General features: G+C 39.6%; 1 protein-coding gene across 1 annotated transcript in view; it reads right to left on the reverse strand.

Annotated features, from left to right (window-relative positions):
- LOC306657530 (dedicator of cytokinesis protein 10-like) overlaps positions 1 to 22,947 on the reverse strand; it is a 134,430-nt gene that overhangs the window by 81,369 nt on the left and 30,114 nt on the right. Inside the window, 8 exon segments of the mRNA XM_079133631.1 lie at positions 5,166 to 5,321; positions 5,447 to 5,530; positions 5,830 to 5,915; positions 7,185 to 7,368; positions 13,374 to 13,508; positions 13,742 to 13,864; positions 14,128 to 14,200; positions 21,921 to 22,003. Of these exon segments, the coding sequence (XP_078989757.1) occupies positions 5,166 to 5,321; positions 5,447 to 5,530; positions 5,830 to 5,915; positions 7,185 to 7,368; positions 13,374 to 13,454 (591 nt within the window). The 5' untranslated portion in view covers positions 13,455 to 13,508; positions 13,742 to 13,864; positions 14,128 to 14,200; positions 21,921 to 22,003.

Raw genomic sequence — 22,947 nt, forward strand, 5'->3', positions numbered from 1 at the left:
CATTTATCCACTTGTCTCATCCTCCACTGGTAACTCTTACAACAGCCACCATGAACCAACAGGAACCAAAAGCCACCATGAACCATCAGGAACCAACAGCCACCATGTGGCTACCAATGGTGATTTTCCAGCGCCATCTTTCTTTCTATATGTGCTCAGTAATGTAAAGATGAGCTTTTCCTTCTTCCTCATTTTTATTCATTTATTTATTTATACAAGTATAGACTCATGGATTAATATTTTATTCAACAAGTTTTAATCTCTTATGATCATTATTTATAGTGGTGTTCAAATTGCCCCAGATTTGGTTACAGATACCCCTTCAAAGTAGCTATTAAGAATTTTGGCAGGTCCACTTAAGATTTTTAGGACCTTTTTACCCAATGAAATATTCCAGACTCATCCAGTACTTTCCATGCCCAAGATATTTCTCAGTATCTTGTTCTTTTTTGTGAGGGTGACATTTAGAAACCAAGATCTGGGTGCTTGTCCTTTTTGTCACTGGGATATTATTACTCCTGGGCCCTCTCATTACACAAAGGTAATACACACACAAGAACACACACACAATTAACAATACTTGGCTACATCTCTATTTCTTTATCTCCATTTGTGTATGAATATTTGTTAAAAACTAGTACATTCATTTCTAATTCAAATACTCTGGGGTTCCTTTTAACTTTCCTATTTTCCACATCTATACTTATATCCTTCAATAGTGAGATATCTGGATTTCATTGTTATTAATATATTTACTTATTTTTAAATATATACTCATGCTGGGAACCTTGTTAAATGCTTAATGAGTATCTTTTGTCCTTTGAAATCTAGTAACATGAGTAGTTAATAACAGAGATACTGTACAGATTCCGAAATAATAGCAGTACTTTCCAGTTCCCGTACTGTTAGAAATATATATGCACATATAAAGTAAAATTCAACAAATTGTTTAAAAATAATTACGAAGTAAATGCTTTATATTTTGCTAATTTAATTTAATTCAAAAAATCCCCTTGGTTTGTGGTAGTGGTAGTATTCTAAGAGATGAATAAAAAAATACAAAAATTAAAGTAACTCAGGTAGCTAAGAACTCAAAACACTTTAAAGGTCAAAGAATAAAATCCTTATTATTTTTCCTAAATTGTTGCATTTTGATTTTCATTTCTTTTAGTAAATGGAAATAAATTACCTACTTTGATAACCCATCAGAAATTAAAGTTCATGTGATGATTCATTTTTTTCTCCCAATTCACTTTTTCAATATAAATGTCAAATTTTACTTTCTGAATCACTGGCTTTTCAATGCAGTTTTGTTTAACAAAGCACCTTTAAAACCTAAAAAATTAAGTCATAGGTTGCTTAGTTTTAGAATTCTTTGCTCTTCTTAAAAATTCAAGATCCTAGAATTTTAAATGCAGCTTTGCGGTGAAGCAGTTTTATTAGTCCAGATTTTTGGAACCAATTCCTATTTTCAAAGAAATATTTTACACCATAAAATCATCAACTTGAATTTGGTTTTCAATTTACTGTCTACAGAATTGCATGATGTCAAATATTGTTTCCTCTTCATGATCATGTTCTTTCAGGGAGTCTTTAGATGCTCATTCATTAAATATAGTAGTTGGCTCTTCAGCAGGATGGAGAAATATTTCAATTAATTTAAAACATGCTCATTAAAATGAGAGCAATGAGTTTTAAAAGAGTTACACTAATAAAAGAGTGTTTAATACGTATACAAAGATTTTAAAAACAATGTCATTAAATGACAAATGTGTTTATAGAGTGAGACTGTTTTCTGTGTCACTGTTTACTAGCACAGTGAAATTTTGATAAAAGTAATTTCCTACTTTTTTTAACATTTGTATCAACTGTAACACGAAGAAAAACAAACATATAAAACGGTCCAAATCAGCTTAACCCTTTGGCCTGGCAGATAGGAAAGGGCATAATAAAACCATTCTCTGAACTTGGGTCTCATCCTTGCCTGGTGAGTCTGGCCTGAATACAAACACTTGGCTTCTGAATAGGAGTCTTATCGTATAAAGGAATCCACGCGGAAGGAGTCATATGCCCTTGGCACTAGAAAGAAAAGCCCATTAGCTTTGATTTTTAGTTTCTAAATGGGATTTTGAAATTGCACCTAAAGATGTGCTGGGTCAAAAAACCATCTATTTTTATTTAAAATAGTGAGTAGGTGACATTATGATTGGGGTTAAATTTTCTTGAAATTTCCAAATAATTTCAAGGACCAAGTTTTCTAGGATTTTAAAAATCCTACATGAAGCTCTGATTATTTTGCCTAACATGTTTTACTACATGGAAATAAATTGCACTTACTACTCTCCCCCCCTCCCTATTTTATGCCATTATTTAATTAGACTTCTCTTTGACTTCAGGCAGCCCAACTTTGGGACCATTCTGTATCGCTGACTCATTCTTTCTTGGCCTAGACCCCCTCTTCCATGGTTTATCTCTATTCTGATAACTACTCCTTAGTTTTCTTTGACCACTTTCCTGTTCATCCTTTAAATTTTTCGTCCCTGGTTCCTTCTCTATACACACAGAAATCCCTAGAAGTTTCCCCCAGGTCACTGCCTGGACTAGACTTTCAAATTTATATCTCCATTCATAACCAGTCCTGAGTTCCAAACCTGCCCTTAAATCTGCCTGACACCCATCTCTATATGAATATTTATTAGGCCATCATGGCTTCTTTGACCCATATCCTCTACATCAGTTCTTGCTCTAGTCTTATTGTCTTAGGAATTAGTGCCATCAGGCCTAGAAACGTCCAAAGCAAAAACCAGGACTTGCCCTTGTGATGGCCCTTTCCCTAATCCGGCATATCCAGTACAGCAGGAAAATCCGTCAGTTCAGTCTACAAGATACCTGTCAAATGTGCCCATTTCGCTCCTTCCTTGCCGGCCCTCAGTCCAGCACACAATAAGCGTTGGTAGTGGTCTTCACACTGGTCTCTTTGAACAACTCCTATTTCCTCCAACCCATTCTTCTGATGGGGTCTTTTAAAAGTGCAAATCAGACCACACCATTTTAAAGTGCTATAAATCCTGGGGCAGTCTCCACTCTTGCTTAGGATAAATCTGAATTTTCCACTCTAGCTTATGAGACCTTAGCTAAACTGACTTTACCTACCCCTATTTCTTACTGTTCCTCCCCTTTCATCTTGGTGAGTCTCCACCACCCCATCTGCTTTCAGTTCCTTGAACCTGCTAAGACCTATGTGTCTCAGGGCACTTACACTTGTTCTTTCTCCTGCCTAGAATGTTCTCCTCAACCTCCTTTTAATCCCTTTCTACCTGGAGACCTCTGTTCAGTTGCCACTTCCCCAGAGAGGGCTTCCATGACCACCTATCTACAGGAGTCCCTGCTCCCAGGTCCTCTGCATCACACCTCTCCATATAGATACATAACTTTGCACAGGGCACATGACTTCTTGATTTGTTTCTTTTGACTCTCTATCCTTTCTAAAAAAGAATCTGATCTTCAAGAGACTGGGGACCTTGTTTATCTTCTTCACTGTTGTCCTCCCAGTAGTTAGAGTAAGTCTGGCTCATGGTAGGATCACCTAGTATTTTTTGAAGAATGAATAAACTTGACTTCAATGACTTTCATTTTTAATCATGCCTAGCACACAGTTAAAGTTATAAACTATGAAGAAACTTCATTTTGGGGCTAGATTTTTACTGGTGATATAATTTCAATTTAGCTTACTCATCAAGAGTCTTACATGTAACGTGAAAATATCACTGTCTTGTGTGCATAGTTTTGTAAATGTCAAAGCCATTTTCTACACATTTACATAACAATAAATATTTTATTGTTATTTAGTGCTTCCTGTGCACCAAGCACTATGGACTCTCCATATATTACCTCATTTAATGTCCACGTTGCTGTTGTCAACCCCATTTACACAGAGAAGGCTGAGGGTGAGCCACTTGCCCATGGTAGCACGACTCCTAAGTCAGCGAGCTGGGCTGTCTGATTGAAGGGTTGCACATCTCACGTGGGAGGTCTATAGCACGTAACCTATGCTGCTGCCTCACCGGGGTAGGAGGCCCCAACATCACTGCTGAGGGGCTAAAGACACAGGGTGAGTAGGTGTTGAAGAAAAATTTCTGGAAAGAGTTAATTCTATCTGCCAACCACTCTCTGGCACAACTAAGGCTAGGTCTACTGGATCGTGAACAGAGGAAGCCATGGGAGAGAGCGCACCCACTTTCCAACTAACGCTCACTGCTGATCCTGCCTCCTAAAGTACTTACGCTAGTATCAGGATCTGGAGGTACATTTTCTTCTTTGGGGTAAAAGATGACAGTCGAGTAATGAGTTATTAGAAATTAGAACAGAATGTATGAAAAAGAATGAAAGGAAATATACCAAAATGTTAACTCTGACGTACACTGATGGTAGAATCACAAGCGATTTTTGTTTTCTTCTTTACACTTGAACATTCAATAGTTATACTCATAAAGCGCTGTCTTCCCACATGTACACTGACAGTTGGTCTAGAATTGTCCACTGGAGTATTAATAAAAATTCTCAAGAGGGTTAGCTTCATGGAAGCAGGATTGTATATGGATTTAAGGAGCACTATGGTGTCTCCAAATATCAGTGAAGCACCTTCATAAATTTTGCTGCTTGCATGCACCATCTGCACTATTATTTATTTAATATTTATCTAATACTATTTAACCTGATTTGCTAGTTAGCCTTATCCTAAGGAAAAATACTGTGAAATCCCAGGGTTGATTTACTAGCTTTTTTTTTCTCTGAAATCTACATGAAAATAAATATATAAAAAATTAACATTAAAATATCAGTTTAAAAGGCATCTCAAGTATTGCTAAGAGGATACAAACACCACCTTGGGAAACTCTGAAGTAGAGTGCTGATTTCATGGAAAGAATCCCCAAAGCACCGTCCCTTTGATGCTTCCTCTTTAAGTTAAAGGAAAAGTTCTACGGCTGCAAATGGACATTCCACTCCACGACTTCGATACTTTTGTAAGGTGGGAAATACCCTTAGACACGTTCCCTAGCGCACTAAATATGAAATCAGTGCCTGAATTAGGGGAGTAGAAACATTTTGACTAGGGGTGGGTAACGTTGGTTGACTGGCATATGATGTAACAGAGAGAAACTTACATTTGTTATTGGATCATTTTCATTCTCTGTAACACATCCCTGAAGATTTAAGTTGAGAGCTTTACAAATGATCATGATCCTCTTGGCAGCTTTCTCTTCGAAGGGTTTGATCACATACTCAGGTTCTAAAAGATCCTTTTTTTGAAGTTTTAAGGTCTGAAAAAATTGCCCAAAGTTGTATTTACTACTCATCATAAAAAAAAAAAAAAAAATTCTACATTCAAATCCCCAGTTTTTGCATCAAGAGGTCGGGGTTATGCTCAGAAAGAATTCCAACTTACATCTATATCTGGATCCAGGGAGAACAGACTCAGTCTTTCCAGGTTCCGGGTTGTTTTGACAGACTCTTCAGTTTCTGTGAGGTACTATGGAGAAAAACCATGTTAGTCCTTGGCATCCAAGTGCCCAGTGGCATCCCCAGCCACATCCCCAAGGTTAACAAGCATCCCTGTGTTATCACTGTTTTAATGTCATCCAATAATACAAGACAAGTCTTGTAAAAACATGCTTTTGTTTTTGAGATCCGCGTTCCCTTTAAGCGAACACTTAGATTAATGGAAAGTTCTGAATTCCTTCCTTAGTCTAATTCTTAAAAGAAAGCATTTCCATCTTTCCTGTGAAAGTCATAAATAATAAGTAGCAATAACAATGATAACTTTATTACTTTTTGGAAGTCTGGGTATAGGCTGTTCTCTGAAGACTCTGTTTCCTCTGGTGTACATTCACAGGTTGCAGAATTATCCAGTGGATCTTGAAAAGATACACCAAGACAGGGTTTTAAATAGCATTCCCAAATCATACCTTTTTATACCTGTGACATATGAAACTGGGTTAGACTCAAGAACTTAGAGGGCCCTTGGTGAGCTAAGCCTTCATTTTGTCCTCTCTCCAGTAGCTATCCTGTTATGCCATCAGGGGCTGGAAATCAGACTCCTTGAAGATCACTTTGGGATTCTTGCCAAGATGCCTTCCTATGCTAGTAAGAACTTTCCTTAAGATGCTACATGCACCCTTGGAGTGATCTTGACTTGCTTCAACAATGCATACTAGAGTTTTCTTATATATGTATATATTTTCTTTCTGTATATGTGTGTATATATTTTTGTATATATTCTTGATAATTCTCATTCTGAATACATCAGTCTAGAACCTATCTTCTAGCTTCAGTTACTTTAGCTCTGTGGGACACTGTAAACATTAGTACTCTAATTATTATTAAGTAAGTAATACTCTGGTGTAGAGAAGCTGTGTTAAAATCACCAATAATTTTCTTCCTTATTATCTCATGAGGCTTTCAATTTATAGCATGTGATACTTAGACTACTAGACTTTACAGAGGATTTGTTTTCTAATCTACTGAGGTGCTTTGTGAAATGTCTTAAAATCATTTTCTCTTGGGAGCAGTAACTGACTCTGGGTCAGAAACTTGCCTCTCACACAGCTGCGAGTTTGCTGTCTATCCTTTTACCCTTTCTTTCCTCTTGTTTTCTTCTCTTTGCCTACAATGCATTAGAATCTTATGAGGGAATTAGGCTTGGCAGAAGAAATTTTTTTTTTATCTTATACAAATTTCTTTTTACCACATATAGTGTTGAAACTTTCACATATAAGCTCATCTCAATATGGTTGAAAAACCATAAATGAAAGATACATTTTAACTAAGAGGAAGTAAAGCTTATTTTCCCTTTCAGAGAATAACATTTACTAAGAAAACACATAAACCGCCTCCTATAAGGTAACCTTCCATCAGACCTGGGTATACTTTTTGATGCTGCTGACAAATCACTCCCAACATTATTTTCTGGATGACAGCCTCAAATCATTTCCAGTCACCTCAAAATCATACCAATAAGAGGTGACCACATTCTCAGTGAAAGCAATGATTTAGAGGTGATTTATTAGTAGTGCAAACAGCTCAGGGATGTGTGAGCTAGAACTGACAGCTACCACCTCCGCTCCTGCTTTCAATGAACCGAAATCACAGGTCAGAGGAAGGAAGATGGTTTCCTGAGCACTCACCCAGCCCCAGGTCGGTGAGCTCTGTGCTCCTCCTTCCTTGCAGGGGCCCCTCAGGGCTGATCTGCAGGATGCGGTTGAGGGTGTGAATCCACTCATCCATGTCCGACTCTGTTTCGGCGGCCAGCACAAAATAGGTCAGATCATTCATTTTCAATTCGAAGGCATATTTTCTTAGTCGGTTATTCTGTGGTATAAAAGAAAGAAAGGCCCAAATGAGAATTCTTAGGGAGTGAGAGACATTTTTTGTGTGGTTGGGATTTCAAAGTCTTTCTGTATAGGTGAGCAACCAAGAAAACCTTCAAGACAGGACAGAATTTCAGAGAGTCCCAAATTATTTGGTTTGTTCTCAATATATTTGTACTAAGAAACATTTCACTCAGGTGTTGTGGATTGGGTGGGTATGTTGACTCAAAGGTCTCATCTTCAGGCATGAGGGTGACTACGTTCCAACCTTCAAAGAACTGCTTTGAGCCTCCATGTTCAGCTTGGGTTCTGTCTGACTCACTGCTGTTGGGCGTCTGACCTCATTACATCCAGAGGCACCTGCCAAGTCACTGACAAACTCTATGCTGCCACAGAAAACTAAGGGACGTTTCTTTCTTCCTGTCTTTCTTGATCTTAAACAGAATTGGCCTGGTGGCTACCTCCTCCTCCTTGAAGTGCCCCTTTCCCATGACCTCCATGACCACATTATGCTCTCCTGGCTTTCTTTCTACCTCCTCAGTCACCACTGTCCACTCTGTGCTGCTGGCTCTTCCTTCTCTTCACGACTTCTAAAGACCGTCCCCGCTCTACCTTGTCCTGCCTTCTGTCTCAGTCCAGTGGCTTCGAAGGGCATCCCCCGGCAATGGCAGCTCAGTTCTGCCCCTGGCTCTGGCTTTCCCACCCGTCTCCAGGAGCTTTGTAATTTGACATCTCTGTTTGCCTTTCGTGACTAATCCAGAAAGCCTTGTTCTGGTTCCCTGAACGTGCTTCTGATATGTACTTCTTGTTACCACAGGATCTGAAAAAGTTCCCCCTCCCTGAAAATCCCCTAAACCCAGAGAGCCTGGTGTTTCCCCTATGTACTTTCCTGATTCGAATTTGCTCTTCACACCTAAACTAAAAACCTTCCTCAATTTCCCAGCTTTGGACAAGGGGACAATGGTTCTCGTCCTTCTGAACACTCGTATTAATTCCGATTATATGCTTATTCAATTTTCTTTGTTTGCTTGTCTCCTTCAAAGCTACCTCCATAAGGGCTGGGTCAGTTTGTTTACCACTATATCTTGTGACAGTGTGGACACCCAGAAGAGTTTAGTAACTGGGTTCAAAACAAGTGGTATTTTATGGACGGGACAGAAGTTCCCGTTCTTAGGAACTAAAATTCTAGTAGGAAGGAATGGAGAAAGAAATGGTCAAATGATGACAGGGGGCCAGGAACTTCTATTCCTGTTGGAATAGAAGTAGATTCTCTGAAAAGAAGGAGAAATGGCCAGAATTTTGGACAGAACTTTTGCTAAGATATTGTTAAGTACCTGAGTATGGTGACTCGTAAGTAAATTTTACTGTTGTCCTGGAAACAAATGTATGAAAAAATTCTGCTTGATTACTCTGATGCCACAAAAAATTGGGGAGGGAGATGCAAAGCTCAGTAAATGTTCATGCTGGGTCAGAAGAAAACGTGCATGGAGCTGCAACTTTCTTTCAAACACAGAGGCCGAAACCAATGGAATTTTTATAAATAAAACACTTTATAAATAAAAGTTGATTTTCTAAATTGTATTCTGTCCTTCAAATGAACTTTGAGTATGGTTACCAATTTCAGTATTATAAGTATCTTTTAAAAATTCAGGTGAAGTATAACAAGTTTGTGCTTCTCAAAGAAGGCATTTAAAGTGGAAAAGGCATTCTGCTGGCAATTTCTCAAAATGTAAAATTATCTTTTTTGAGAGAAACTACTTGCACTGTATAGAAGCTTATGCTGGGAATACTTAAGATGACTGGGTTTTTGTCTCACACTGCAGTCTCAAAGGCAGCAGCATAAAAGGAGGGAAAAAGATCAAAAAATCACAGAAACGTGAAAAATAAAAACAATGAGTGGGATGTTTTAATAATCTTAAAGTGCAATCGATAAGTCATTGGGATGGTAATCAAGAAGTAATCATGGTCTTCCTCTTAATCCCCAAATTTTACTCTATTTTCCCTTAAATCAGTGTCCAGTGCAAAGTAGCCAAAGTAGTCAGTGCAGCGACTTTGTCCAGTCAAGCTCACTGCTATCCCCCTACATGACTTCATAAATAAAAATAAGCTGTGAGCACGCTCTGCTGACACATAATGTGCTTAATGAATCCAAGCATGCTAGTTCACTTCCACTGTGTTCACATGGAAGAGTTCCACATCTCCAAGAAAACCACGAAAGCCAGCAGAAGACTGGATGGCAAAGGGGAAATTATCCAAGCAACATATTCCACCGTGCCAATTATGTTTCAAGCACCTTCTACAGAATTTTTCTGGAATGATAGAGGAGTTTTTAAAAGAAACATACAACATCAAATCCAGGTTACTGGTGTGGGTGACTCCTTTCCTTGCCATTCTTTTCATTGTAGCTTTATTTGTCCATTCGTGCAACAAAAATTTATTGAGAGCTTTTTCTGTGCCAGTCACATAGCACTGAAAAAAATTTTTAAAAAGCACTTTCTCTTATTGAACTCATAGTATCGGAGTGTCAGTAAACAGATATGCAGAACTAGAACATGCTGTATACATATAACAATATAGCATCATGAAGTGACAAACTTGATTTCATTCTTACATATGCTATTGGGACTTATTATCTGAGGGATGTCACTCATATCTTTTTGCATATGCCACTTTTTTTTTTTTTTTCCTGGGCACCCTTCCCATAGACTGGAAGCTCTCTGAAGACAGGCGTTAAATCTGTTTTCATATTGGTCTTTTTCACAGCGTTTTGCACATAGCAAATTTCCCAATATATATATATTTTCTGAGATGAATCCTGTGTTAAAAGCTCAAGGCTTAAAACTGCCCCTGAGTGTATCTTTGTAATATTCCTTTTACCCTGTGGTTTATATAGGATAAATGTACATATGTGCGTACATACATATGCTGTCTGAGGTAAAGACTTCGTTCTTCTTTTTGTTTGTTTTATTCAAGGGAAACTGGCAATGATTCCTAACCAAATAGGTCTGACTCATTCTAGTTATTCATTTGTTCTCTGCTTTTGTGTGTATGTGAGTCATCTCTGGGCACATTTTGTGCCCTTACAATAGAATTTACAAGAGTAATGGTTAAACTTTGTACTATCTCACTTGAAATCTTTCCAGATGAACAAATTTACAAGGCAGAAAGAGCTGTAAGTAAATATGTAGGAACTGGGACCCACATCCCAGGTGACCAGTAACATAGATGTCTGTCTCCCCATGTGATCTCAAGAACCTGGAAGTCCCTGCCTGCATAAAGGATGTAAGGGGAACTGGTTAAAGGTTCTTCGTCAAGCTCATAAGTGCAGGGACACGTAGCTCATCCCTTCAAAGACATGTGAAAAATCTACAGACAGACCCACCTTTCTGTGCAGAGTTGCAACTTCCCTAAAAGAGTTCACCACTATTCTGTGCTGCCAGAACACTCCATGGACTCTGCCAGGTATACCTCTGTTATAGTTCTTGGATAGGGGATAGTGGTGAGTAGGTGGTTCTGTCCTTCTCAGATTTTGACTTTGAAAGAAAATTGAATTCCCCATCCCTAAACAAGAGTTCTGAACATGTCACAGGCACTAGACAAGCTGTTGAATGAGAGAAAGAATGAAGGAGCAAGAAAAGAAATAGATTCATTGGCACACTTAGGTAGAAGTTTCCAGAAGGAGAATTAATATTTACCAGGGAGGCTTTTCCACATGGCATGTCTATCTCTCAAAGTTGCAAACTTTGAAATTAAAAGAAAATTAGAGGGAAAGACTGAAGGCCCAGTGTCTCCCAGATTAGCACATTTATTCTAGTTTCATGGATGAGAAATTTGAGATCAAAAAGGTTGAGTCACTTATTTAAAGTCTTCAGGGAGTAAATGGTAAAACTAGGATTTGAATTCTGACCTGCACCAATCCCAAGCTTGGGTTTCCCCTATAAGACTCTTTCCAAGGTAATGCTTAGACCTATATACATGATATCTATAAAAACCTTTTTTTTAAAGGATTTTGTAGGTGTCCTATCTGTAGGACTATGGGACTTAACAGGTTAAGTGGAGACTGAAACACAGTCTGAGTAAGAGATGATGGAAAGAGGTGCCCAGAGCAGAAAATCAGACCAGAGCACTAAGGTGCGTGTCCAACACAGTTCTATGATTTTTTTTAAATTAAAAAAATTATTTTTATTAATTTGTCTTATTTAGTTGCAGATGGGCACAATACCCTACTTTTATTTATTTATTTTAATGCGATGCTGAGGATGGAACCCAGTGCCTAACACATGCTAGCAAAGCGCTCTACCACTGAGCTGTACCCCCAGACCAGTTCTATGCTTCTTTGAAGAAAGACGCTGCATATACACTGTATCTCTGCAAACTTAATCAGTCAAAAAAGACAACAATTCTACATTTTTTAAAAAAAAATGACTCACTTGACAAAGCAGATTTTGAAGTACAAATGGGAGAGAATATATTTAAAAACTTCAGCTCAATGTTTATAAAAGGTAGTTATTGATCTCTAAACTATTGCTAAAGAATTACTTCATATTGCTAAGACCAAAGAGTCTCCTTTATGCCCGAGAATAGACAATTATCTCCATCCTCCATTAAGATCTTTATTGCCCTTTCCATATGGAAAGCTGGCATCTGCATTAAAATGCAATTAGCTTTCACTTCTAGTGGAGTGCTCAGCTACACTTAATTAATTCTTTCCTTTTAAAGTTCAGTCTTATTACTTTCTGGAGGAATTCCAGATTTTAACAGATGAACTGTCCAGAATTAGGCCAGGACTAAGAGGCTGGAGAGAGCTCTATTTGGCATCCACATATCTAAGTGACCCCAGTAGTTGTCCAAGATGTCATCTTAGCTGCAAGGTACCCAGTGAGTGCCTGAGGCTTGCTGATAACAGAAAGTGCAGCTCTAGTGGCTTGTGACCAGAAGCAAAGTCCTTCACCTCAAGCAGCCGGAGCCTGATTGTGAAATTTGAGCGAGATTGCTAAAACACTCGAGTGCTTCTGTTTTTAACTAAGAAGAAATAAGGTTAGATAACGCCTTTGAGCAGAAAGAATAAAGAATAAATGTTTTGAATGCCTACGCCTCCAATGTCCACGGAATGGGAGAGGTCTATGGAATAATTCTCTTTCCCTTCACCACGGTGGTTCATGCCAATTTTAATACTAAGAACAATAATGCGAAGGTCAAGAACTTGCAGAACAGCATTATCTGTTAAAAGCACTAGCTGGCTGTTTCTGAAATCTAAACCTTGGGAATCAATGTAATTCTTGCCTTTGGAGGAAACCTCTTCATGGAGGAAAGAGGATGTGTGTGCACACTGTGAATTTACATGGTTACCTCAAGATGACCTTTATGAAGTCGTTTATGCTTTGAGCTGTGTGATTTACATATCATCTTACTGAATTTCCTTAGCTCCATGGTTCTCCACACTGAAGCCACACAGGTGGTCCTTCTCCCCTTTCTCTTGAATAGATAGTTCAGCTTATACCAGCTTGCTCCTCTCAGGACCTTTGCACCTGCTGTCCCTGCTCATTCTTTAGTCCATGGATCATATGGTTTCTCTTCAAAAATGCTCTCCTCACATCTTGAGGTCTTGAGCATTAATATGCCTTTCCAGTCTCACCACTTGAAACTCTCTTCTCTATAACCTTGTTTTTTCGTTTTTTTTTTTTTTTTTTGGGTGGGAGGTGCTGGGGATTGAACCCAGGGCCTTGTGCTCGCAAGGCAAGCACTCTACCGACTGAGCTATCTCCCCAGCCCTTATTTTCTTTATTGAAAACACCAGCTGATTCCATTCTGTTTATTTCTTTCCTTATTTCCTGTTTTTCTCTGAAAGTAAGTTTTGTGGAAGCAGAGATGTACGCCACTTTGTTTTTCACTGAATGCCTGGAGTCTAGAACACTTCTAGGTAAACACTATATAATTCAAAAATATTTGCCAAATGCATTTTGCGATGAAAATAACCCCCAAGGGGAAAAAGAGATTTCCACTCACCTGTACCACCCCTGTACAGGAATCCAGAAAGATGCAGCCTTTGGGTTCTTTGGATATTTTTTCATCTTTGTAAAAGTTCATAATGTAGGAATTATCAGGCAGCTGAGTCAGCTGGAAGTAGCGCTTTTTGAATGACTAAATAAAAGACAGAAGAAGTCAAATTGTAATGAGCTATTTACTCATGGAGGTTAGAAATATCCTAATTCCATCAGAAAGGCATTGTTCTAGAGAAAAGCATCCTACTTCCTCATAAATAAAATATGATATGAAATGTAAACTCAATGCAAATGCTCTCCTCTGTGTTGTGACCAAAAGAGGGTGCATCAAGAAAGGTGACAGAAATGAAGATGAGTCTTGGTGTCCCTTACCCGAACAGTAACGGTATTGTTGACGGTGCTGTTAAAATTCCCCTTGTAGAGCCAGCCAGACTTGAAAACTCCCGATCCTCCGGCTCCCCCACCGCCCTTGGAGGAGGAGTGGGAAGTGGTATCCTGCATAAAGGCATCATTAGCATGGCGCTGCGCATCCCAGGGCTCAGACACTGCACTTAAAAACCAGACTCCTTTTCCTGTCTTTGACTCATCTGCAAAATCATGTTCAATGTCAAAACAAACATGATTCATTCTGACTAAAAGCCCCAACCCAAACAGCTACTGCTGCTCAGGAAGAACTGGCCAGAAGGTGAAATCTCCAATGCAAGACAGGAACTAATCGCCCTCATGTTTAAACATTTCACTTTCAACGGCTCACTTACTTCATCCTTATCAGCGTCTTCATGGTCAACCTCAAAGGAATGTGAAGGAAGTTTCTCTGGTTTGTATTCTGCTCTGATATGTTTAAAAAAGAAAAGAAAAGATTCTGATATGTCATTTAAGACATGGCTTTCATGTTCAGCTGTTCCCAAGGTAACAACTAAATTATGCCAACACTTAGAAATTTTTAAGATTTAGAATCTTGAAAACTGCGGGGGCCCCATTTCCTTTAGAGGTAGTAACTTTCCCCATGCCATTCCATCTTATCTTCAGTAAACGAATAATTTAAGCCATGGAGCGAACTATTCATACAGATTTACATGTATCTTTTAGAATTAAAAGAAAGCAAGAAAGATGCCGTTAAAGGTTTGGAAGTTTCCTTCCTCCATATTCTGAAGTGAAATATTGAGTAGTGTATTTCCATTACCTTCCTTGGCTCACCTAAATGACGTGATCAAGGCTACAGGCAGGCATCTGAAGAGGTTCAGCTCTGAGGGACCCTGTCCCGAGATGCAGCCTGTGCCAGGCTACTGGGCCGTATGGCTTCTCTACCTGAGGGCTTCTCAGAGGGCCACTGGAAGGGACCTAGTGGCAGCTGTGCTTCCTTTGTGCATTCCCAGGGTGGCTCAGAAATGCCTCCTCAGCCATGGCATTGTGATCTGCCCAGAGGAGCACAAGGGCACAGCTGGTTTTATAAGTAGGTCAGAACGATAGGCTTTCACTGGCTTGACTCCATCTCACAAGGAAGCGTTGGAAGGAAACCAGAAAATTCCTTCCAAGGCTCATGCATTCCTGATAACCAGCTTTTTTTTGTACCAGGGATTGAACTGAGGGGCCTTAATCACTGAGCCACATTCACAACCCTTTTAAATATTTTATTTAGAGAGAGGACCTTGCTGAGTTGCTTAGAACCTCACTAAGTTGCTGAGGTTGGCTTTGAACTCCTGATCCTTCTTCCTCAAATTCCAGATCCACTGGATGACAGGTGTGCGCCACTGCACCTGGCAGGTATCCAGCTCTTTAGCACCTCTATTACAAAAACTTCTATACGTAGGAATTTCAAGGGATGTTTGCATTTTCTCTGAAATGATTTGCATTACATAGGAACAATCTCTGAATCTGACTATTGGAAGAAGAAAAGACCAGAGGCAAACTGATATTCCCATCTCACATGTTTCCTATGCTGAAGGTATCCAGAGAGGAAGGAAAATGACCAAGGACCCTTTAGAACTAAGTATGCATACATTTTCCCTACTGAGTGTTCACGCAGGGTGCTAAGTAATGGCTTCACCCATATTGGCTTCATATTCCCTCATCCTCCTTCTGAGGGACATGAAAATGTATATTCCCAGTTTACAGCAGGGGATGTGACAGCACAAAAAGAACATTGTCCTTGTGTCCACAGGGCAAAGTCTGAAGTCAGAACCACCCTCCATGCTGTTAAAGGGTTTTTGAAAACTGGTGAAATATACACAAGTGTTACCATTTTAACCTTGCTTAATTGTATGGTTGAGTGACATTAAGCACATTCATATGGGGGTGGGCAGCCATCCCCAGTCTCCATGTCCAGATCTTTCTGTCCTCCCATTCTGAAATTGTTGTTTTTTTGTTTTTTTTTTTTTGTTTTTTTTTGTGGTGCTGGGGATTGAACCCAGGGCCTTGTGCTTCCGGGGTGAGCGCTCTACCAACTGAGCCATATCCCCAGCCCCAATTCTGAAATTCTGTACCCATCAAAAACAATTCTCCACCTCTTCCCCTCCCACAGCCCTGCTTACTGCCACTCTTCTACCTTCTCTGCCCTGCATTTGACTATTCTAAGCACCTCATACAAGTGGAATCATGTACTTGTCTTTCTATGTCTGGTTTATTCACTTAATATGAGGTCCTCAAGGTTCATCCATGTCCTAGCATGGGCCAGGATTTCATTCATTTTTAAGCCTGAGTACTTTGTCATTGTAACCTGGCAAAAGCTTGTGCCCTAAGATCATTTCCATGAAGCCATCCTGGACTCTGCATAATTAGGGCTCTCTTCCTGTGGACACTGTGCATTAGTCTCTCAACCATGCTCACCTGCGCCTGTTAGCTGCGCCCTGTCCTAAGCCTTCATCAGATTATATGTTTCTTAAAGGCAGGAACTCTAATGAATGCCCACCCACATCTTCCTCAGCTGGGTTCTTTCCTATTGCTCTAGATGCTCAAAACCCATTTGCTGGTTTAATCAATGAAAAGGCAAGGTGAGCAAGAATATCAGAAGCAAAATAATCTGAAATGATATAATTTCACACTCTATTGGGTGGTAGGTATTTTGGTGATTTTTTTAATAGCTGTAGAATGTATTTTTGGTGATCAAAATCTAAAAAAAGTACCTGTGACATGTTAAATGGAGTCTTAAAAGTATTTTACTATTGTGACTTTACCTGATAAATTCATATTAATGAGGTTTATTGGCAACTCAGACAATAAGAGCAGTAAAGCTCTTCTGAGGAGAAGATTGAGTGCTAAGGTTGGTGTCTGGAGTGTTGCATCAGTCCTATTTCTGATTTCCATCCTATTTGGTTTTAGCTGTGATCTGGATAAAACCCCAAGACCTACAGATAAGTAGTTGCAAATGGCAACAGTTTTATTTAACAGTAAAGGGCTTGAAAGAAGCGTGGTGGGAAATGTGTACTTCATGGTCAGCCCCACTTCAAGGTCTGGCATTCAATAAATATTTTTAATAGATAGAGAAGACATGTATGGGCATTTCAAAGGCATTAATGCATAATATGATCTTCCTCAACCATGATTTATTTACAAGTCCAAAGATGTTCCCAAATATATACTGGAGTTTAAATGTGCATTAAACAGACTACTGCTTTTTTAGTAAATTACATTTGTGTGCAATTAGACATTTGTGCTGATGCTAGGTTCTATAGTCTTGATTAATCTTAGGGATAAAAATAAAGACTGTAACAGTTATTTATATAAAACACACAGTGGAAGAGATGGGATTAGGATATTTATCTCTGAACTCAGTCCTGTGTTTAGAAAATATAAGTTTGCACCATGTTTAATAAGCACGTTAAGCATCAGTGAAGACATTTTCCCCCCAAAAGGATCTGGGGTACCTGTGTGATGTTAACTTGTTCCATCCCTTTTTATCAGGCTCAGCTTTCTGAGAAGGCAGAGCAAGTAGAAGTTCTACAGTGTTATTTCTGGACACTGGGAAATTCTTCCCACTCTATCAAAAATAGTCCCTTTCTCCTTAATATCATCTGACACTCCTTGAGTGAAGAACAGCTCCTTTCACCTCTCCGTTTGATTGACAAAGCCCTTAAATACAACCTTTCCTTCTCTCCCCCTCCTGTGAGTGATGACATGTCACCTGCAGTTCAGGGCAGGTTCAAACAGTTGATTTCAGAGGAAGGACCTGCAGAATTTCTTCTGCAGAGGATGAAACACCAGCAGTCCAGGATTCTGAAAATGGTGGCCCAATCTTAAAGGGAGGACTGAGGGCACATCCCCAGTGCACAGCAGAGGAACGAGGAGGGAGAGCTGAGGAGGTAGCAGCAGAGACAAACTCGAATGTGGGATGTCAACACTGGCTGTTTGCCATCCATCTGCCTTAGACACAACATGAAGCTGTTCATTTCTGAACTTCTTATTCTGCCCTCCTGGCCAGCATGGCGTGTCCTTCCTTCCCTTTCTCACACAAGAAAGATTTTGTGGGTGTTTGTTCTTGATAACTATGGACTGCTGGATTGTTCAATGTCTCATTAGTGTCGATTTCTACTACACACTTATGAACAAGGAAGAGAAGGAACAGCTTTTCAAACGAGTGAAGGACAAGAGAACAAAGTAAGGTTTTTGTGAACATCAATGGATAAGGCTCAGTACTCTTGAGGGGTATGCACAGATCTCCCACTTGAGAAGTGGAAATGACAGTGGGGATACTCTATAACGTGTGGCAAAGATTCACAAAAACCTATGCACCCAAAGTGCTTGTGAGTAACACAGGACAAAACAATAAAGAAGTGCCCATCAACAGAGAATGACTATACGAGTCGCAGTGGATCCAGACGAAGAGAGTTTCTCAGAAAGGAAAAGGAGCTACATATGCGTGTGACAATAGGGACATCACTCAAGGGCACTGTGCTGAGTAAAAGAAACCAGAAGCACAAGAATATACGTGGCATTATTCTAGTGTCATGGTCTTGGTACTGGTTGTCTCTCTAGGGTAGAGGAGAGTACTGAGCAGGAAGAGGCATGGCTAATTCCCTGGGGGTGATGGGAATCTGTGTCTCAAAAGAGGTGTAAGTTGCAGGCGAACTGTTGGTCAAAAGATGTGAAATGGCTCACTTAAAATTTGCACGTTTCCTCAGATGTCAATTTTACTTGAAAACCCCCACAATAAACTGCACACACTGAATCTCTACCTGATGATACACATTCTAAAGTGCTTAGAGAGGCACTGTGCTGATTTTTAAAATCTAAAATGATCAAAAAAGAAGGTGGAATTGCTGGGCAGCTAGAGAGACGGATGGATGGATGGATGAATGGACAGATAAGTAATGTTATGAAAGATAACAAAATTTAAAAGACATTCTCAATGGTGAGAATAGGGTTCTTCTTTGCACACACCTTTCAAATTTTCCTATGTTTGAAAATTTGCATGACACTTTTAAAGTGTCGACAGAATGATAGAGTGACCAAAAAGGACATCTTCTGAACAGTCTCTCCTTTTTATACTGCCAATAGTCAAAACTTCATGCAAATGTCGAAAAATATTTTCAAGAATTTCCTAAAAGTTACATTTATTGCTTAGATAGTCTCACTTATGTGATGCTACAATTTACATCTACACACTCTTTTATAAAATAAAATTTGCTTTAAGCATTCCCTTTAGCTTCACTTTAACTGTTCAAAAGTAACTCAGAAGATAAGAGACAATATGAAGGAGGTCAAGAGTGAACAACCAACTCCAGTGGCCCCTCTTTGTGTCCATGATGACCTCATTTTTTATTTAAAAAAAAAATATATGCCAGTGAGTTCAAGTTAGGGTTGATGTACAAGGGTATGTCCTTGGAGTGCCAGCTTGTCCCAATTCTAAGTTTGCCAGATCTAGTTAGTACCTGGTAACTAGAAGAACCACAAGAATGCCAGTCACATATTAGAAAACAAGTCCCTAAACCGAAGAAGCTCCAGGGGAGGAGGGAGTCCTGAATAAATTAGATATAAGTAAGCACAATTTCCCTGAGTGAAAATGGTTGTTAGAAAAATCAAAGAGTTTCAAGAGATCCATTGCACAGCAGGGTGACCACAGTCAATGATCACACATCCCGTTCTTGGAAAGGCAGGAGAGATGTGCAGTGTTCTCACTGAAACAGCCATGACAACACCAGGGGATTTTTTAATTAGCCGGATTTGACCAGTCCAGTGTCTGTGGACAAAAATGCACGATGCTATCTGTCGACTTAAAATAAATAACGGAAAAAAAGAAAAAGAATCAGAGAGGAGAGAGTGATTGATTGGGTAGAAGTGGAAGAGATCAAGATTAGTGAGGGCGGAACTGGGGCCTCTCCTGGGAGGTGTCCCGCAGGTTGAGCATGAGAAGCAGCCGGTTGTGAGCCGTTCTAGGGAAGCATCATTCCAGCAGAGGGAAGCAGGCGGGTCCTGAGAAGGACCAAGCTCCGAGCACCGAGGAGCGGAAGGCTGTGGTCTGGACATGGGGAGCAAGGACAGCGGGAGCAGGTGCGGTCAGCTGCGCAGGGCACAGCTCCGGACCTGGGTGGCAGACAGTGTTCACACCACCTTGAGGCTTGAGGGCAACCAGCCATCCCTCTCCGTCAGTCTGGGGGCTACTGTGCAATCACTGCTGTGTGTTTTAAAGATCACGGGAAAGTTAGCACCTCAGGATCTTGACTTTAAATTCCCCCAGCCCCAAGAGCATTCTGTGATCTCTTAAGAGCCTTTGGGATCTAGAATCAAGGCCAATCAGGGATCTTACCCTCTGAGTTGGTTCCAACTGAGTTATAATTTAGTGGCAGTCTCATTTCTCAGTTTTTCACTCAAATTTCCTCTCTCACCCCTGTAAGAAGGGTGGCATCTCTCAGTGCCTGAGTTTCCTCTATAAAATGGGGATGACAGTTTCTAGCCTGTGGTTATTAAATGAGATAACAGACTTCTGGCGTCTAGCATATTCTAACTCACTTTCTGTAGGCACTCGAGAAATATTCTTTTGTTCTTTACAAAATCATTCTGTCCTAATTCAGCCCAGCTAAACTGGCCACACTTTGTTGGTCCTTCAGTCAAAAAATATAAGTTTAGAAAATTTTCTTATTTCTATCAAATCAACTGTGGAAAAAAAAATTATTGTGTCATAGATCTCTGTACTTTACCTAGTGACACAGGTATTTATGCTGCTCTGATCGCCTGGGAACTCCAAGTTCAGTGCTAATTTTTATTTATGTTTACATTTTACCTTTTGTGGTTTATGTTTTGCTTTTAGCTAGAAATAATGTATCGTTCCAGTATCGTCTTATGAACATTTTTTTTGAAGAAGTAGGGTTCTTAAAAGACAAAAATAATACATTTTAAAATTTAAAGTACATCCACCTCTTTTTTCACTTTTTAATGATTGCACATTTGTATTTTGCAGCCTCAGCAACCCATAAAAAGAAATTATCAATTTAAATTAGTAGCAGACATATGAAAATTCTAATCCAGGAGGTATGAAAATGATTTACCTCTAACAGCCTCGGAAAGCACAAGTAAATTAATCTGTTTCCACTGACCTAAATAAGTACAGTCTTTAGGAAGGAGTGTTTAGCTTTGTGAAATCAGGTAAAAATATAATTCTACTGTTCAGTGTTATGGTCTTCATTATTATCAGGTGTATGCTACAGGACTGTATTCCAGAACCTTTTATTTTCATTTTGAATATATATAGTTAATTAACATGTCTTACTTGTGGCAACCTTATTCTTCCCCTTCTTGGTATCGACTTCCACTTCCTTCAGCAAAGTAAGGGAAATTCTCAAGAACATTTTGGTTACTTTCTCATTTCTTTTCATGAGAAGAATCTGCATGCTCTATGAGAATCCCAGCTCACCAGGATGGTCTGGACCTGCTCCTACTGGACAAGCTTTCTCTGTGATTTCAGTAGAGGAAGACTACTGTATGTGCGAATTATTTTACCTCCTCCTTTTCTTTATTACATGGTGAATGTAAGAAGAGATAAATGGGATTTGGGAAGAAAGCCAGGGAAGTGACAGTGGGAAGCCTTTCACTTGAGAGGGAGCTCAATGTGCTATGATAGCTCCTCTCACTTGATGCACTGTCTTCCAATTGGTTGGACATACTTTCCAAGTTGTAACCACTTCTCAGAACTATTCTCAGAAAGAGGAAGTCTTGGTGTCAAAAGTTGCTTTGCTTTTCAATGGTATTTACAAAAAGCATGTGACTAATACTCAGAGGTTTTGAATGTCATAATTACTCAGGAAGGCCCAGGGTGTGGCAGGACCTTCCCAACAGGGAGCCCCCAGAGTTACCCATCGGGAAGGACTGAGTCCAGAAGAACATCTAGAAATTTGGTAGAAGTCAATGTCCAGTGTTGGGAAAAAAGATTCACTGTTTTGGAGGAACATTGCTTTGTTCTCCAGAGTAAAATAATTCCAAAATAACTAGCCTCTGTCTCTTCTGCTGCCTCCCCTGCAGTCCCTTTGCAGAGGACCAAGCAAATTTTTAAAGAGGTAAAACTAGATGATGTCACCCCTGTGGAAATTTCCTTTTATCAGTCTTTATAACAAGCTCTTACCTGGGTAGTTGTCGAATGTCTCCAGAATATTGTTCATATTTGTAATTTACCACATACCACTGGGAGCTATAAAATTTACAAGCCTGAAAGGGAGAAAAAGACAATTATAAAAATTAGCATTAAAAAAAATCAGCTGTTTGGCACAATGGACCATCAAGACAGTTCTAATCCCCAGGTGGCATTATGGTGGCTGCTAGTGATTTTAAGGTAGGTAAAGAACACTGGTTTCTCTTCAGATTGTATAAATCTTTGGCCTTTTAAAGGTAGATAAGGGGCTTGCTCTCTATAATCACTTTACATTTTCCAATGAAGTGGAAATTTATCCTTTTTCAGACACATGGAAGAGGAATCATTTAACATATTTATTCTATTTTACTCCATCAGGGAAACCCTAATGCAATCACCATTGACTCACTCCGGATACGTTGCTAACACTGGAGCATCATTCTCCCGACTTCCTTGGCAACCCTGCCACTATCTACCGGTTCTCCGTAGTGACGGATGTTGCTATTGATGTGCTGTTCTTCTGTCATAGCCTGATTTCTTCTTGTTCTTGCTTCAGTAACTGATCTTTTCCTTTTTTGCATCAGTGCCCTGTGTCAACCTGAAATGAATTTTCCAGTTGCCCTCTTGCCTTCTGAGCCACAGCCTTGTCCATGATGATTCACAGATTTTATAGCAGATGTGAATAAAAGATAACTGAACACTGTTTCAAAACCCAAGCCAATAGCACAAAGTAACCATCCTAGGGTGGTACACACTGGCTGATTTGGTGGTACTTATGGATAGCAAATATTTTATTGCTGTAAGGACCAGGGATTTATAATGGAGATTTCACCAAATGGCTTTTAAGACTCCTTTCAATTCTAACATCACATGATTCTGGGGGTTAAATGGCTCTCCATGAGGACATAAGGCAATCTTGCCCTAGTGGAAGACAACAAATTCTTTGCGCTCTGAGGAATGACGCCCTAGGATGGTCTCTGTCATGCACACCGCCTTCGCAGAGTCAAGAGGAGGGGAGGAA

This window comes from Sciurus vulgaris (assembly GCF_902686455.1).
Source record: "Sciurus vulgaris genome assembly, chromosome: 3".
Taxonomy (NCBI): domain Eukaryota; kingdom Metazoa; phylum Chordata; class Mammalia; order Rodentia; family Sciuridae; genus Sciurus; species Sciurus vulgaris.